At 49.1% G+C, this 17,077-nt stretch overlaps 1 protein-coding gene across 1 annotated transcript; it reads right to left on the bottom strand.

Moving 5' to 3' along the window:
• Window positions 1-8,089: 8,089 nt before the first annotated feature.
• LOC122125290 (neutrophil defensin 3-like) lies at window positions 8,090-10,901 on the bottom strand. The gene is made up of 3 exons (XM_042699890.1): window positions 10,817-10,901; window positions 9,364-9,548; window positions 8,090-8,315 (listed from the first exon to the last, which is right to left on the bottom strand). The coding sequence occupies exons 2-3, from the start codon at window positions 9,533-9,535 to the stop codon at window positions 8,206-8,208; spliced, it is 282 nt and encodes a 93-aa protein (XP_042555824.1). The 5' UTR covers window positions 9,536-9,548; window positions 10,817-10,901; the 3' UTR covers window positions 8,090-8,205.
• Between the last annotated feature and the right edge of the window lie 6,176 nt (window positions 10,902-17,077).

Below are 17,077 nucleotides of genomic sequence, written 5' to 3'. Positions count from 1 at the left end.
CCCAGAATGCTGTGGAATCACACAGGGAAGGCCTGTCCCAGGGTAAGCAGGTGTGCGCTGGCTGCTCCTGACCAGGGCATGGCCTGTGGTCATGGCAGAGGAACACCAAAGAGCTTTGGGCTCTAAGGGAGGGAACGCAGACTGCAAGACTCACATACGGAAGGCCTAATCTCTGAGGAGGTAAGAAGAAAACATTCCAGGGAAAGAGGCAAGCAGCAGGTGGTGTGTGTCATGTGATGCAGTAGACTCAGCACAGGGAAAATGCCCATTCTCCACAGACCTCAATGCAGACCTGAGAATCCTCACCCATCCCCAGCCCTTCACACCTGCAGGGTGTGATGGTAGGATGTTGTCCAAGTCCCCTGGAGACTGCCAGCTGTGTGCAGCTGTGACTACCTCATTGATCCAGGATTCCCCTCCACCCTAGATTGCATAGGTGCTGACACATACATAGTCGGTATAGGGCAAATCAATTTTGTGTGATTGAAACAGGCACTAGAGTGGTCATTCCTGTCATTTGTGAAGGACAGTTTTCTCTGGAATAGAACTTGTCTTGTGTAAGTGAAGATGGACCAGATACCACAGGCCGACTTGGGTACATGAGGCTCTTGGCAGGCATTCTAGCTGTGGGAACAACCTTTGCTGTTGTTCATGGATGCAGTCTCCCTGCACCAGGCACAATCCCAGTGCCCGAGACACAGAGGATAGGTCTGGAGCTGCTCACTCACACGTTTGGGAAACATGGCGGCTTCCCTGAGAAGCCAAGGGAATTTGGTTGTTTAAGCTCATTTCTTTTGCCCATGGACAAAGCCTTTGGATGTGAATCCAAATGATGTGTAGGCACAAAGAGGAGAGATCCTTAACCCTTTCACTCTGAACCGTTAGCCTTGAATTCCCCTCTAAGTGGAGCCAAAATTTTGTTTTAAGTCTTTAATCAAATAGTCTGGGAAGTGGCGCTGTAGCTCAAGTGGTAGAGCGCTCGGCTTGAGCTGAAGAGCTGAGGGACAGCGCCCAGGCCCAGAGTTCAAGCCCCACGACCGACCAAAAAAAAAAAAATTTGAGCTTTAGCTATTGGGCTGGGAAGGTGGCTCAGTGGTAGAGTGCTTACCTTGCATGCATGAGGCCCTGGGTTCGATTCCTCAGCACCACATAAGCAGAAAAAAAAGCCGGAAGTGGCGCTGTGGCTCAAATGGTAGAGCACCTTGAGCTGAAGAGCTGAGGGACAGCGCCCAGGCCCAGAGTTCAGGCCCACAACCGGACCCAACAAAATAAATAAATAAAAAATAATCAAATAGTCTGTTACTTTAATCTGCAAAAGTCTTGCTGGGGAATGTGAAAGGGTAGGGGGAGAAGAGGGGAACATAGTGGGCAAAAAACAAAGGAGTGGGTAACAATGTTCAACAATAACTGTAATCATTACCTTACTTATGTAACTGAAACCCCTGTGTATGGCAGCTTAACAACAAAATGAAATATAATTTAGAGAAAAGACTTAATGGAGAGACAGCACAACTCAAAGAATCACAAACACAGATCAGTTGCTTCAAAGAATGTATTTGCTATAGATAAAGACAATGGAGGCTAAGTACGGGATGAGGGTGCTCCCTCTGTGTCTCAGAGGAAGTGGGGTGTTTGGTCTCTGTGCTAGGTGCTCAGCGGCAGCAGAACACGTATGTCTTCCCGTCTTGGATGCAGTATCCAGACACCTTTTCTCCAGGTCGGCAGCAGCAGTGATGACAACGGCACATGCGTGGGCCTGCAGACACAGAGACAGAGGAGGCAGCATGGAAAGACAAACTAGGCTCAGGATGGTGGAGAAGGGCAGCATGGGAAGACACGGGAGGCTCAGGATGGGTGGAGAAGGGCAGCATGGGAAGACACGGGAGGCTCAGGATGGTGGAGAAGGGCAGCATGAGAAGACACAGGAGGCTCAGGATGGTGGAGAAGTTCAGCATGGAAGACACAGGAGGCTCAGGATGGTGGAAAAGGGCAGCATGGGAGACACAGGAGGCTCAGGATGGTGGAGAAGGGCAGCATGGGAGACACAGGAGGCTCAGGATGGTGGAAAAGGGCAGCATGGGAGACACAGGAGGCTCAGGATGGTGGAGAAGGGCAGCATGGGAAGACACAGGAGGCTCAGGGTGGTGGAGAAGGGCAGCATGGGAAGACACAGGAGGGTCAGGATGGTGGAGAAGGGCAGCATGGGAAGACAAAGGAGGCTCAGGATGGTGGAGAAGGGCAGCATGGGGAAGAAACAGGAGACTCAGAATGGGTGGAGAAGGGCAGCATGGGAAGACACAGGAGGCTCAGGGTGGTGGAGAAGGGCAGCATGGGAAGACACAGGAGGCTCAGGGCAGGTTGCCATGTGGACAACCTCACAGCCAACATGCTCAGTGCTGCTTAGGGCCAGCACCCCAGACCCCCACTCTCCTCTAACCCCATGTGTCTGCAGTCCCTTCCCCTCTGACCCACTAAGAACTCTCCCGCACAAGCTCCAGCACTCCACACATTTTCTTATTCAAGGCAGGATGGTCTCCCTATAGCTATATCAATCCATTTAGCTCTATAATGAGCTTCTATGCTTGCTATTCCCTAGTGACTTCAAAGACACATTTTGGAGCCCAAAGTCTGTAGAGGAAGGGTCTCAGGCTGGTGACTCTCACTGTCACTTCTACAAATGAGCACAGCAAGGACAGAGAAGAGCAGCAAGGTCACCTGGGTGGGCCTAGTCGATCTGGACCAGGCTCCTGAGCCTGACTCCAGAGCCGGCTCCCTCCTTCCTCTCCAGGCCCCACCACACTGTCTGCCCTCTCTCACCTGCCTTCTGGAGAGCAGACCTCTCAGGTCCAGTGAAGGACACGGCCATGGTGACCCCTTCCCCAGGCTGCTCCTGCAATGCATCTTCCTCCACATTTTCAGGGAGAGACTGGGCCTGAGCCTGGAGGGCCAGCAGGAGAAGGGCAGCGAGGAGAGCAAGCGTCCTCATGGCTGGCAGTGACCTGGAGGTGCAGAGCGGGAGCTGAGGGGAGGACAGCATCGCTGTATTTATGGTCGGCCCAGAGCCGCTCCCTGCACGTGACGGGGAGCGATGGGGCGCAGCGCTCAAGGCGCCCTTGATGCTCCTCCATGTGCAGTGCTGCCTCCCAGGACTGGTCTGTGTGTCCAGTGGCGGTCCTCTGATCAAGCTGGTAACGCTGAGGATAAAGTCATCACAGTCTTTCCCGCTTTTCCATCTGCCTTTATTTACATTTTGTGTTTCTAGAAGGAAAGGAAACAATGCTTCATTCACTGAGCTGAGGAGACACAGGCCCATGTTTGGCTGACCATGGAGCCTGGTGCTGGCTGGAAGTGTGTGACATGGAGTGACCTAGTCCTTGCTGCCCAGGGTTCAGAGGCCTCAGTCACTGCCCTGGGCATGGAGAGCTGGGCGAGTCTCTTCTCTGGGTCAGACTTCACCTGACCTGAGCTTAGCAGAACACCAGTCTTGGGTTCGTTGGACTGAAGCCACAGCCATGTGAGCTTTCCACACCTGGTGGCCATGAGCCGACCATGATTACCCTCCACTTGCCTGAGATATTCTTTGTCTGCCCCAAATACATCTTGTGTCACAAGTACTCTGCACACACTTTTCATGGTTACCCTGTGGTGTATCAATATTCTTTGGGATGGAAGAACCAGGATCTGAAGGAAAAAAAATCCTTTAAGCAAAATCTTGGCTCACTTTCGACATCACCCATCATGGATGAAAGCCTGAGCTGTTTGCTTTAGCTTCAGTGCCTGGGCCAAACAACTAGATTTCCTAGCATTCATTATTTAACTACACTTGCCCAGAAAATAGTGTCACCCAATTGCCTTGAGATGGGGAAGGGAAAAGTCCTGTTCCCAATTCTCCAATGCTAAAAGAGTCGTGGCAAAGACCAAAATGCAGCATCAGCACAGTTAGATGAAGCATAGAGGGCATCCTGCCCTCCCCGGCCCTGGTCCCACTGTAGACCTTCACCACCTTCATTGAGGGTCATTCTTTGATCTATGGTGTCCATGTTTGTTTCCCAGCCCAGCAAGATCACCTGGAAAGTCTGGAACCCTGAATCTGGAAACCCAGAAGATGTAGGTTCCTGATTCCTACCTCAGTCTTACTGTAGCCAACTGTTTCTGCAGCAACTGTGGGACTTACTTGATAGAGAGTCTTGAGCTGAAATCCACGAACCTCCTACCTCAGCCTCCTGCCTCTGATTCCTAGAATTACAGACATTTGCTACCATGCCTGGACCCAAATCTAGTTGTTTTTTGCTTTGGGAGATTTCTCATGTTAATGTTACTGGTTGTACAATGGATATTTCTGCACAGGCCTCCAATGATCTTTCCTCATATTCCACTTCACCTATTCTACCCTTTCTCACCCCCTGCCCCCTTTAAAAGAAATGTTAAAGGTTTCATTATTCTGTTGGTCATAGTTGTGAATAGCATGTGATGGTCATACTTATCTGCCCCTTTCAGCTCCTCCCCTTGTTCTCTCTCCTCCATCTGCTTTCAAACTCAGTCCCCCGTTTGCATTCCTCACAAGAGTCAATATTTGTCTTTCTCAGTCTGGATTATTTCCTTTAACACAATTATCTCTAGCTCCCTCCATTTCATTGCAAAACATCTCATCCTCATCATGGCTGAGTACTCTTCCACTGTGTGTGTCCACCTCAGCTCTACACATCCCTCATCAGATGAGGGGCTCCTGAATGGATTCCATCCTGTCCCATGGTGAACAGGGCTTGTCTTGTCCATGTCTAGGATTTCAGTTCAGTTGTCTCTTCCCACCTTAAATTTCATTTGTCATCTCCAGATGGTAGCGCTCATGTCACCTCTGCACTTGCTCGTGGGGAAGAAGATACTTATTCTACGACAGACATTTCCCTTCCACGGATACAGGCTACTGTGGAGGTCACCCTGTGAACCAGACATCCCAGGCCATGTTCTTTACAGATGTGTGTTTCTGGACCTAAAGGACAGTTCTGGAATTTTTTGGTCTCTCTAACCTAAGAACAGTGTGTGTCTGTTCTGAAAGTCATAGGTCCTAACCCCGAACAATCCAGCAGCTCTTGATAGACAGGTGGGCAGAGGGAGCGTGGAGGCACATTGGGCTTTTCATCTCAGCTGTGAAGTGACACATGGCTTCTTGAGGGTAGCATAAGAGTCCTCCTCATGGACAAGTCCATAGCCAAATGCACACAAGTGCGGGGCAGGTGGAAATGTTAGATCAACACAACATCAAAGGTTGGGAGGAGAATGAGGGCTAACCATGTTTCCTTTTCTTATCTCCACCTCTTCTGTCACTCACACATATACAAACACTACAGTCCAAACCCCTGATACCACATTCAACAAGCAAAACCATGCAATGATCCAGATTCATCCTTCACAGACCCAAGGAATGGTCCAGAATCCTCCTCACAGACCAGGCCAGAATGATCCAGAAGCCTCTTCCACAGCCAGCATGCTGTTGATTGCAGGACCCTGGCAATCACATGAGGATTTCTTCCTCTTGTTCATGTTGTCTGACTACCTACCCTCCATTCCCAATCTAAGCACAGGGGATGGCTCTGAAGTGTAGTCTGCTGAGCTTCCTGTGTGTCTGCTCCTAGTAACTACCGTGTTTCTCCAGTGTCCTCAGTCCTAGGAGCTGACCTATGCCCACACAGTAGTCCCCGTAAGTGGGACCACCTGTGAGGAAGTGGGCATGTGGCACTGCAGTAGCAAAGGATGACCATCAGGAGGCACTGTGATGCCTAAGAAACACGTGAGCTGACCCAGAGCCTTAAGGGGAAGAGGCCTGCAAAGGGACTGAGGAAAGCTGTGGTCTTCTGAACCCCAAGCAGATGCTCAAGTAGGATTGGAGATTCCACAAGAGAGACAGAGTCCACAAGAGGGGCAGGTGTTCCTGTGCTAACCCAGGCCTGCTGAAGCTAGTCATACTTCCCAAAAATAGGTCAAACCCTATCAATTGGGGATTTTGACTGCATTGGAGAACCTTCTCCTCTTACTGAAGTTAAGGTGCTAAAACAATGAGTGAGATAAAGAACCAGCATTGGCAACATTCCTATGAGCTCAGTGATGCTTGAGCATGCTTGGTAGCTTCTCTGGACAACTGATTAACCCTGGAGGTGTCTCAGACAGATCATCTTTCCCAGTCAGGGTTTGGCCCACCTCATGCTCAGATGAACAACAGGACAGACAACTCCTGCATCCGGATCCCTAGTGGGGCACTGGAAGAGGGCAGAAGTGAAATGGGCAGGAAGTCCCACCCATGGGGGCGGGGCTGGGCCACAGCTCAGGGCTGGGATCTGGGAGGTTCTAACAGTCCTCACAGGCCTCTGCTGGGGTGCTGGGTCCAGGCACTGTGCGGGAGCCTGCAGGCCTTGCCAGCAGGAGCCGGATGGCATGTGAGGACATCATCCTTCTCCATGAGCTGCTGTTCCTTCAGATGGAAGGAAATGCCGGTCACATTTCCCACATCCAGAGAACATAAACAAATAAACTGAAAACACAAGCCAGCAAGGGAGACGCACACATGTACACCTACACACACCCAGTTCTTCTACATGGTTAGCACCTATATATTACATCGTATTAACTAATTGATACATGATCATGTACTTATATATTATAACATGAGCATATAGCAATAGACAAAGTTGTTGGGAAAGACACACATATCTAATGTGTAAAATTATTATGTATAAAAAATAACACCTAACTTGTACATTAGCATGTGGTACAAAGTATGTACCATATATAATACTATCATACTATATTATATTTATTACCATTACACCATTCTTGCGATATATATGTATTATGAATGGAAATTTTCTGAACAATTTCTATTATAGTGGTTCTTTGAATGAATGAGGTTATTTACATCTTGTAGATAAATATACAGAGATGTTTGCAGATAGTTGATGAAAAGAAATCTCCCCAGGACCGTGAAGTGGGACCTTCTGGGGGAGGCCTCTCCATTCTACATCTGAGTCCCGGGACATCACATAGCCTTTCACCTGCTAGTCTGCTCTGGGGCTCAGAAAGCTCTGCTTTGCAGATGGCAGAATAACATGCCTTGGTCTGGATCAGCACTTTTATCTACTTGAAAGAAGCAGTGTGACCTGGGTGTCACACACGGATTGGAATCATTATTTAAAGCAGAATAAAAGATGCTGAGAACTGTCTGATGTTTCCCCCAGGGAGATAAAACCTAACATGACCAATCAATGTGTTTGTCTCGAGGATAAAATGCTTGGTGTTTTCACAGTGCTAAAGCCAGGGTTTCCAGATACAGAGTCGCCTAGAACTGAGTCTCTATCAGGCCAGGTTCTCAGGACTGAGCTTTGTGCTCCTGGTGCTGAGCCTGCAAATCACACCAGTGCCTTCCTTGACCTGACAAAGGGCCTGGTGTCCTGCCAAACTCAGTGTGGCCAGCATGGAGGGGGACGCAGTGCTACTCACACCTCTGACTCTGTTTCTCTGTGTGACCCTGGTGAATAGTTGTGGCTGTGTCTAACAGGCACAGTCAGAATCCCAACAGCTCAGACAGGCGTGGAGGGCAGTGAGGGAATTGTCCATAGTAGATTTTTGTTTCTGGACACCAGCTCTCCCTCTAGCAAACAGGGCTTCAGGAGAGGTTGGAAGATGGGACTCTCAGCTTTCCTCCTTCCTGACACTGTGTTCACTTCCTGACCTGACACGGAGCAGCCTGTGCAGGCTGGCAGGTGATCTGTGCTTTTCCGTTTCTCTCCCAAGCTTTGCCTAAGTAGATGTGATTTCCTAAGAGGAGGGATAGCTTTGTCACTGTTTGAATTAAAGTGCACAATGGCTGGCACTGCCTTTGCAGAGGTGAAGTGCACATGAGGGCAGGGCTCAGAGCAGGGGAGGGGGAGGGATGCGCAGAGCCATTCTGTGTTCTCACATGTGTGGAGACTGTGAGCTCCTCACGGAGGTCAGCGTGGGAGCCAGAGCTGGACTGCAGGAGTGTGATGGAGAGGCTGGGGCTTGGCTGCAGAGCTCAGAGCTCTGAGGACAGAGACACCAGCGAGGAAAGATCAAATGCGCTGCCCTTTCTGTGATGATTTATTTAGGGTGGGGAAAGCAATGGGGTACATGGGCTGGGAGACACCACCTTTCAGAGAAGATTACAATCTCATTTTCTGTTGCACACGAGGCTCAGCAGCAGAATCTGTAGATGCGGTTGCGGTAAATGCAGGTGCCCAAAGTGCGTTCCCCACCCTGGCAGGCTCCTATTCGGCAGTAACAGTTTCGTCCGGCCTGGACCCCTGGGGGCACAGAGAAAGCGTCAGTCAGCTGGGACCTTGGACCGCAGTGAGCACTGACAGTATTGACAAGGCAGCCAACAGGGGTTGCTTGTGTCCATGTGTCACAGAGCGCAGCATTAATAACCACAAGTCAGCACACACGCAAGAGTGAGTGACACACACACTCCAAACCCTTTCTCCTTTATTTTCACTTCTTCTTACTTAATGTGTGTGTTCCTAAGGCTTGAACTCAGGGCTCAGTGTTCTTGCCTGGCTTTGTCACTCAAAGCTAGTACTCTACAATTTGAACCACACTTCTACATATTTTTAGATAATTGGAGATCAGAATCTCGTAGGGTTTTCTTCCCTGCCTGGCTTTCAACCATAATCCTCAGCTCTCAGCTTCCTGAGGATCTAGGATTACAGCAGTGAGCACCAGGGCTCAGCTAACTTCACTCCTAGGTGTCCACTCTGCAGCCCACAAATATCCAAACACACCCACATTTCTCCATCTAGTACCCGACCCTCCTCACCATGCTGTGGATGGTGACCCATGCTGGCCACTCCCGTAGTCAGAAGGCCCAGAAAGCAAGAGTGTGAGGCCATGCTGGATGAAATAGCTAAGAGGTCACCTGCCTCACCAATAAGCTGAAAGGCTGGCTCAATGGAGCCACAGGGATGAGGATCACAGTCCAAAACCAGCCTCAAGCAAAAAGGAGAGGCTGTGAAATAGAACTGCAGGAAAAGGAGCTACAAATGTACTGCAAGGGACAGAGCTCATCATAAATGGAGGAGACGCTTGTCTAAGAGCAACCCTCCTCACTAACATCCAGAGACAGCTCGTCTCTTGCATTGAACATAGTGATGGTGACACATCTAGGTTGGATTCAGGCCTTGCAGAAAGGTCACCTTATCGTCACTAGGGTGTCACCATTCAGTAAGAAGAGGAAGGGACAGTCAAATGACAGTGTCTCCTGTCACTTGCTGTAGGACCTGCTGCAGACTGGATTGCTCAGTGAGTCTCCAGCTTCCTTCCAGCCCTGGTCTCTGTCTTGATGACCTCACTCACCTGAATCTTGAAGCACAGAACTTTCATCCTCAAACAGAGAGATGGACGGGACTTGGCCATCTCCCTCCAGGGGTTCCTGGGCTGCAGCAGCCTCAAATGTGACTCTGAGAGGCTCACCCTGGGCCTGCAGAGCCAGCAAGAAAAGGACGCCAAGGAGAGCCAGTGTCCTCATGGTCACGAGTCTCCTAGGGAAGGAAGGGCAGGAAGTGAGTGCACTGGAGACAGGGGTCCCCTGCAACGAAATATCTGTGGGGAAGGTTCAGAGATCCTCCCAGAAGACAATTGCCACCATCCCAAGGCTGCCATCCTTCCCCAAGTCATTGAAATGCCCGTCTTCCCTCCACGGTGCCATCCTGACACTGCTCTGTGTGTCTGGGGACTGCTCAACTCGATCACTGTGATGAGCTACCTCAGAGCTCTTTCTACGTCTTGCTCACATAACCAACTACTACCACTCTGCTCTTTACATTTCTAGTACTGTACACAAAACAGTAAATTTTTCATTCATGAACTTCAGGAGAATTGTGAGTGACTCTGCACTGTATTTAGGTGCAGTCTGGGCTCAGTCCTGTACCCAAATGAGCAGGCAATAGTACTGCTAATGTCAAGGGAATTATCCCCCTGATGAAGGTGTGGAGTCCATGCAGGATCCTGGTGGAGTTTGTATGGGATCCACTGGCACACAGTCTTCAGCTAGCGTTGATGGCGTGCCCTTTGATGTTAAGGAAAGAGTTGGAATACAATATTCAATTATTCATATTTCAAGGAGGAATGAGTGGCACTAAAATTGCATCTATCTACCTCAAACAACTGGAAATGTTGAGAAAATTTTCCTACTGTATCTTGATTTCAAATCAAGGGGATTAAAGTCTGAAACAAGACTTGAATTCAGAAAATTGTTAGAAGACAACATTGAGAGTAACTTCTTCACAGGCATCTGGGAAGTGATTTCTTAATCCTGAAAAACAAAGCTATGGCCAGAAAGCAAAAGTTAAACATGGATAATACCTGTCCACACAACGTCTGCACAACATACGAAAAGAAGCAATAAGAAAAGGCAGAGAATGTTTGCAAAGCATTCTTCTGATGAGGGATTATTTCTCAGGATACATACACAGGTAACATAATCCAACAGAAAAAATAAAAACAGATTTTTAACATAGATAAAAACCTCAAAACATTGTATTTCCAATGAAGAGAAGGTTTCCTGAGTCAATTAATTGTGAACCACACATGACAATTAGGACCTATTGGTTTCAGGCAAAGCTTTGAGCTTTCCAGTACCTGGGCCTGTAGAGATGCTCTTTGCAGCCCCTAGAGACCTGACAAGCTCCCAAAGAGCTCTGAAAGTGTGAGCTCTTACAAGGTGTTGCTCCTAGAGTGGACGGGGACAGGTTGTCTTCAATGCCCCAACCACAGCGTGGAAGGTCAAAAGGAGGTTCCCATTACTTACAGAGGCTTGAGCTGAGCAGAGAGCAGAGATGGGCAGAGAGAAGTTCTGCGTCAGGGCTCAGGATGAAACTCCAGCTGCACACTCCCTGGCAAAGACTCGCCCTATATATGGGACATCAGCGGTGTCTTCATTTCTGGAGGCTGGCTTCTGTTGCATGCATCAAAGAACTCTGGTGCAAGAGCATTTGAGCAATTTAGTGTTACGTGGGGTCCCACAGCACCCTGCCCCCTAAGGCCCCCACTTAGAGGGATTTCTTTTCTCTCATGCAGTCTTGGCCAGGTCTAGGTAGACACCAGTGGTTATTTCTCCATCAGTCTTCATTCAGTGGGGTCTCTTTTGTTGAAAGAGTCTCACGTGCAACACGAAAATAGGAAAAGACAGCAGCAGTTCCTGCCTTACCACCACATCTTCTGCCATGTTAGGGTGACTGGACTGTAGAACCGTGCACAGCTCAGTGCTGGAGGTAAGCACCAAGTGCTCTCGCTACTGTGTGAACACCACACATCCCAACCTCCTCCTAATACAAAAGTGGAATCATTGTAACTTAGACCAGATTTGTCTAGGGAGTTAAGGAGAGGGATGGAGCAAAGGGTGCAATATCACACTTAGATTGGAGGAATGAGTTCTGGTGAACTGTTTCACAACTGATAGAATGCAGTCAATACAAATATCTATTTCAAAATAGCTACAAGAGACAATGCTAATGTTTCAGCTCAGAGAAATGATAATATTTGAAGTAATTGATATATGGATAACTCCAATTTGACTGCTGAATAATATATACATGCATGCAAACACCACATTGCACAACATAAGTTTACACTGTTTGAATAGGTCAATTTTAAAAAGACACATTTTACATAAAGAATTGCACGGCCATGTTCAAAAGTGGGAAGGAAGAATGGAAGACACTATCGCAATGTGCTGAAGCATTTGCAATCGTGAGAATGGTTGGGAGAAGCTCTGGAAACTTAGGCAGGAGATTTGTTAAGGTCTAGGATTAGATGGTGAGAGGCACTGGGGAGGTTGTAGGGAGGTTGGTCAATGTGATTGTGCCACGCACATTTGGTAACTGGTGCTTGTTGAGGTTAGGCCACTAACCTCCACAAAAGAAGGAGCTATGTCCTTGGATCTCTGCATTTCAAGATAGTTATAGAAAGTCTCCTTCAGGGACAAGGCTCTCTCAGGCAGGTAGATTTATAGTCGGGAGCCCAGACCTGTGCATGATTCAGAACAGACCAGACCTGGAGAAATAAGGAAGGCAATTCTATGGGGGTCTTGGTGTGCCTATCATCATAGCCATCCTCTGTGTGTGATGACATGCTTTACACCATCGTATTCAAGAGAGCAGATGAGCCCATTGGGCACACGGGCTATATCTCTGCACACTGTGGTCTGTCTTTAATCTAAGATTTAAGGGGACATTCTATCATTAGTCTGACATGTAGAAACACCAGAGAGTGACCTGACATAGTTCATTTCCCAGAATGCTGTGGAATCACACAGGGAAGGCCTGTCCCAGGGTAAGCAGGTGTGCGCTGGCTGCTCCTGACCAGGGCATGGCCTGTGGTCATGGCAGAGGAACACCAAAGAGCTTTGGGCTCTAAGGGAGGGAACGCAGACTGCAAGACTCACATACGGAAGGCCTAATCTCTGAGGAGGTAAGAAGAAAACATTCCAGGGAAAGAGACAAGCAGCAGGTGGTGTGTGTCATGTGATGCAGTAGACTCAGCACAAGGAAAATGCCCCTTCTCCACAGACCTCAGTGCAGACCTGAGAATCCTCACCCATCCCCAGCCCTTCACACCTGCAGGGTGTGATGGTAGGATGTTGTCCAAGTCCCCTGGAGACTCCCAGCTGTGTGCAGGCTGTGACTACCTCATTGATCCAGGATTCCCCTCCACCCTAGATTGCATAGTTACTGACACATATACAGTAGGTACAGGGCAACTCAGTTTTGTGTGATTGAAACAGGCACTAGAGTGGTCATTCCTGTCATTTGTGAAGGACAGTTTTCTCTGGAATAGAACTTGTCTTGTGTAAGTGCAGATGGACCAGATACCACAGGCCGACTTGGGTACTTGAGGCTCTTGGCAGGCATTCTAGCTGTGGGAACAACCTTTGCTGTTGTTCATGGATGCAGTCTCCCTGCACCAGGCACAATCCCAGGGCCCGAGACACAGAGGATAGGTCTGGAGCTGCTCACTCACACATTTGGGAAACATGGCGGCTTCCCTGAGAAGCCAAGGGAATTTGGTTGTTTAAGCTCATTTCTTTTGCCCATGGACAAAGCCTTTGGATGTGAATCCAAATGACGTGTAGGCACAAAGAGGAGAGATCCTTAACCCTTTCAATCTGAACTGTTGGCCTTGAATTCCCCTCTAAATGGATCCAAAATTTTGTTTTAAGTCTTTAATCAAATAGTCTGTTACTTTAATCTGCAAAGGACTTGCTGGGGAACATGGAAGGGTAGGGGGAGAAGAGGGGACAATAGTCGGAAAAAACGAAGGAGTGGGTAACAATGTTCAACAAGAACTGTAATTGTTTCCTTACTTATGTAACTGAAACCACTGTGTATGGCAGCTTAACAACAAAATGAAATATAATTTAGAGAAAAGACTTAATGGAGAGACAGCACGACTCAAAGAATCACAAATACAGATCAGTTGCTTCAAAGAATGTATTTGCTATAGATAAAGACAATGGAGGCTAAGTACGGGATGAGGGTGCTCCCTCTGTGTCTCAGAGGAAGTGGGGTATTTGGTCTCTGTGCTAAGTGCTCAGCGGCAGCAGAACACGTATGTCTTCCCGCCTTGGATGCAGTATCCAGACACCTTTTCTCCAGGTCGGCAGCAGCAGTGATGACAACGACACATGCGTGGGCCTGCAGACACAGAGACAGAGGAGGCAGCATGGAAAGACAAACTAGGCTCAGGATGGTGGAGAAGGGCAGCATGGGAAGACACAGGAGGCTCAGGATGGTGGAGAAGTTCAGCATGGAAGACACATGAGGCTCAGGGTGGTGGAGAAGGGCAGCATGGGAAGACACGGGAGGCTCAGGATGGTGGAGAAGGGCAGCATGGGAAGACACGGGAGGCTCAGGATGGTGGAGAATTTCAGCATGGGAAGACACGGGAGGCTCAGGATGGTGGAGAAGGGCAGCATGGGAGACACAGTAGGGTCAGGATGGTGGAGAAGGGCAGCATGGGAAGACACGGGAGGCTCAGGATGGTGGAGAAGTTCAGCATGGGAAGACACGGGAGGCTCAGGATGGTGGAGAAGGGCAGCATGGGAAGACACGGGAGGCTCAGGGTGGTGGAGAAGGGCAGCATGGGAAGACACAGGAGGCTCAGGGCAGGTTGCCATGTGGACAACCTCACAGCCAACATGCTCAGTGCTGCTTAGGCCCATTGCCCCAGACCCCCACTCTCCTCTAACCCCATGTATCTGCCTCCCTATCCCCTCTGACACACTAAGAACTCTCCCGCACAAGCTCCAGCACCCCTCATCTTTTCTCTCAGGACAGGCAGGATGGTCTCCCGATAGATATATCAATCCATTTCGCTCTATAATGAGCTTCTATGCTTGCTATTCCCTAGTGACTTCCAAAGACACATTTTGGAGCCCAAAGTCTGTATTGGAAGGGTCTCAGGCTGGTGACTCTCACTGTCACTTCTACAAATGAGCACAGCAAGGACAGAGAGGAGCAGCAAGGTCACCTGGGTGGGCCTGGTGGTTCTGGACCAGGCTCCTGAGCCTGACTCCAGAGCCAGCTCCCTCCTTCCTCTCCAGGCCCCACCACACTGTCTGCCCTCTCTCACCTGCCTTCTGGAGAGCAGACCTCTCAGGTCCAGTGAAGGACACGGCCATGGTGACCCCTTCCCCAGGCTGCTCCTGCAATGCATCTTCCTCCACATTTTCAGGGAGAGACTGGGCCTGAGCCTGCAGAGTCAGCAGGAAAAGGACAGCAAGAGAGGGAGCGTCCTCATGGCTGGCAGTGACCCGGAGGTGCAGAGCGGGAGCTGAGGGGAGGAGAGCATCGCTGTATTTATGGTCGGCCCAGAGCCGCTCCCTGCACGTGACAGGGAGCGATGGGGCGCAGCGCTCAAGGCCCCCTTGATGCTCCTCCATGTGCAGTGCTGCCTCCCAGGACTGGTCTGTGTGTCCAGTGGCGGTCCTCTGATCAAGCTGGTAACGCTGAGGATAAAGTCATCACAGTCTTTCCCGCTTTTCCATCTGCCTTTATTTACATTTTGTGTTTCTAGAAGGAAAGGAAATAATGCTTCATTCACTGAGCTCAGGAGACACAGGCCCATGTTTGGCTGACCATGGAGTCTGGTGCTGGCTGGAATTGTGTGACATGGAGTGACCTAGTCTTTGGTGCCCAGGGTTCAGAGGCCTCAGTCACTGCCCTGGGCATGGAGGGCTGGGCGAGTCTCTTCTCTGGGTCAGACTTCACCTGACCTGAGCTTAGCAGAACACCAGTCTTGGGTTCGTTGGACTGAAGCCACAGCCACCTGAGCTTTCCACACCTGGGGGCCATGAGCCGACCATGATTACCCTCCACCTGTCTGAGATATTCTTTGTCTGCCTCAAATACATCCTGTGTCACAAGTACTCTGCACACAGTTTTCATGGTTACCCTGTGGTGTATCAAGATTCTTTGGGATGGAAGAACCAGAATCTGAAAGAAAAAAATCCTTTAAACAAAATCTTGGCTCCATTTAAACGGATGCCTCCACCAAGGATGAGCGGAGGCCTCAGACACAATGTGGAAAGAAAACTTAGGATGCTGCTGGTCTGGCTACCAACCTCTTCCCACTGTGTCTGTGACTTCATGTAGATCAGACTCACTCACAAAATTAGCCAGGTCTGCCTTAGTAAAGGGCACGCTCACGCTCTCTCCAAAGATATGAATAGGTACACATGCATGCATGCTTATGTATATATTTATATGAATGACATGCACATACACAGTCCTCACTGATTTCATGCCCAGTGGATTAGTTTTTAGAAAGCACTGGTTTTAGAAGGCAAAGGGTTCATCATCATCTGATTTACCATGCTAGAGGTGATCATTTGGTGAAGATGAAGAGCAGGTGGATGCACAGTCCATTCATGAGGATGAAGAGCAGGTGGACGCACTGTTCCGTGGTGTCAAGGTGAGGTTTTGGTCACTTCACCCACACCTGGATTTGATGCTACCTGAGGAACCTTTCTTCATTTTTGAAGTCACTGTTAGTTGGACTTTATTTATTTATTTTTTGAGTAGCTGAAGGTTGTCTGAAACACGTCCTGGGAAATTCCCTTCATCTTTTCCAATCTGATAGGGATTTCCACTTCATTTCTTATGAATGCTGTTTTCCCCCCAGTGGTGTTTTAAGCCATTCATTCTTCTTTCATTGATTTGCAAGAGCTCTTTATTAATCCAGAGCATTAGTAGCTTGTGACACATCTAAGAAAACCTTTAAGGGTTGTCATTTCTCTATCATTTTAAATGTCCAAACCAGCTTACCTAACATTAAAATTCCTTCCACGACTTCTCCACCTGGGTTCTCTGTCCACAGTGTTTTCATGTGTAAAGCTCAGTCCTGGGAGTGTGGCTCCCGCCACGCTCTGTATTGGAGTCAGAGTTGACTGCCTCACTGTTCTCTGCCAAGAGGCTCCATCTGCCCTACACGGTCCGGGGTCCTGAGCCTTCTGACATGAATGGCACATGCAGATGCCTCGCAGTACATAGGAATCAAGGTTAGGGATGGAAATGTGGGGACGTGGCTTTGGGGAAACAAAGCTGCTCTCTGTGGTTCATTCCTGCCTCCTCTGCCCCTGAACCTCAGTTCTTCTCAAAACTAAAGCAAATCCACAGACATGTGTGTGAAGGCACAGAAGTCCATCTCCAATGGCTGACCACCTCTGATCTCACACCTGACTGATTTGTCTCCTCCTTCCTCACAGATGTTCAGAGCCGCTGCCCTGCAAGGGTGCTGAGTCCCAGGTGAGTCACAGCCCTGACTCTCCACACTTCTTCTCACCACTGCCTGCATCCTGGAGTCTCTGATGTGGACTGTGGTCTGGGTCAGTGTGTGGAAGACCCATTGTTTCTAAGGACAACGATACATCTCCATCCAGTGTGCTACAGTATGTGGGTTATGAGTGGTGATATGTGGTAATGAGTTTTTGCTGAACTATTTGTAGAGCCTGGAAAACAATCAGGTTGTTCACGATGCATCCTATCGACTCCCAAATGAAGGAATTTGCAAA

This window comes from Dipodomys spectabilis, unplaced genomic scaffold, assembly GCF_019054845.1.
Source record: "Dipodomys spectabilis isolate Male_0828 unplaced genomic scaffold, ASM1905484v1 ptg000263l, whole genome shotgun sequence".
In the NCBI taxonomy this organism is placed as follows: Eukaryota; Metazoa; Chordata; class Mammalia; order Rodentia; family Heteromyidae; genus Dipodomys; species Dipodomys spectabilis.
Note: the sequence above shows the minus strand (reverse complement) of the source record. Positions and strands in the feature narration are given on the sequence as shown.

Coding starts and splice junctions, on each gene's coding strand:
- LOC122125290 (XM_042699890.1), bottom strand. CDS start 9,535: ATGAGGACACTGGCTCTCCTTGGCGTCCTTTTCTTGCTGGCTCTGCAG. Junction 8,316..9,363: donor TTCTGTGCTTCAAGATTCAG/GTGAGTGAGGTC, acceptor CTGTGCCCCCAG/GGGTCCAGGCCGGACGAAAC.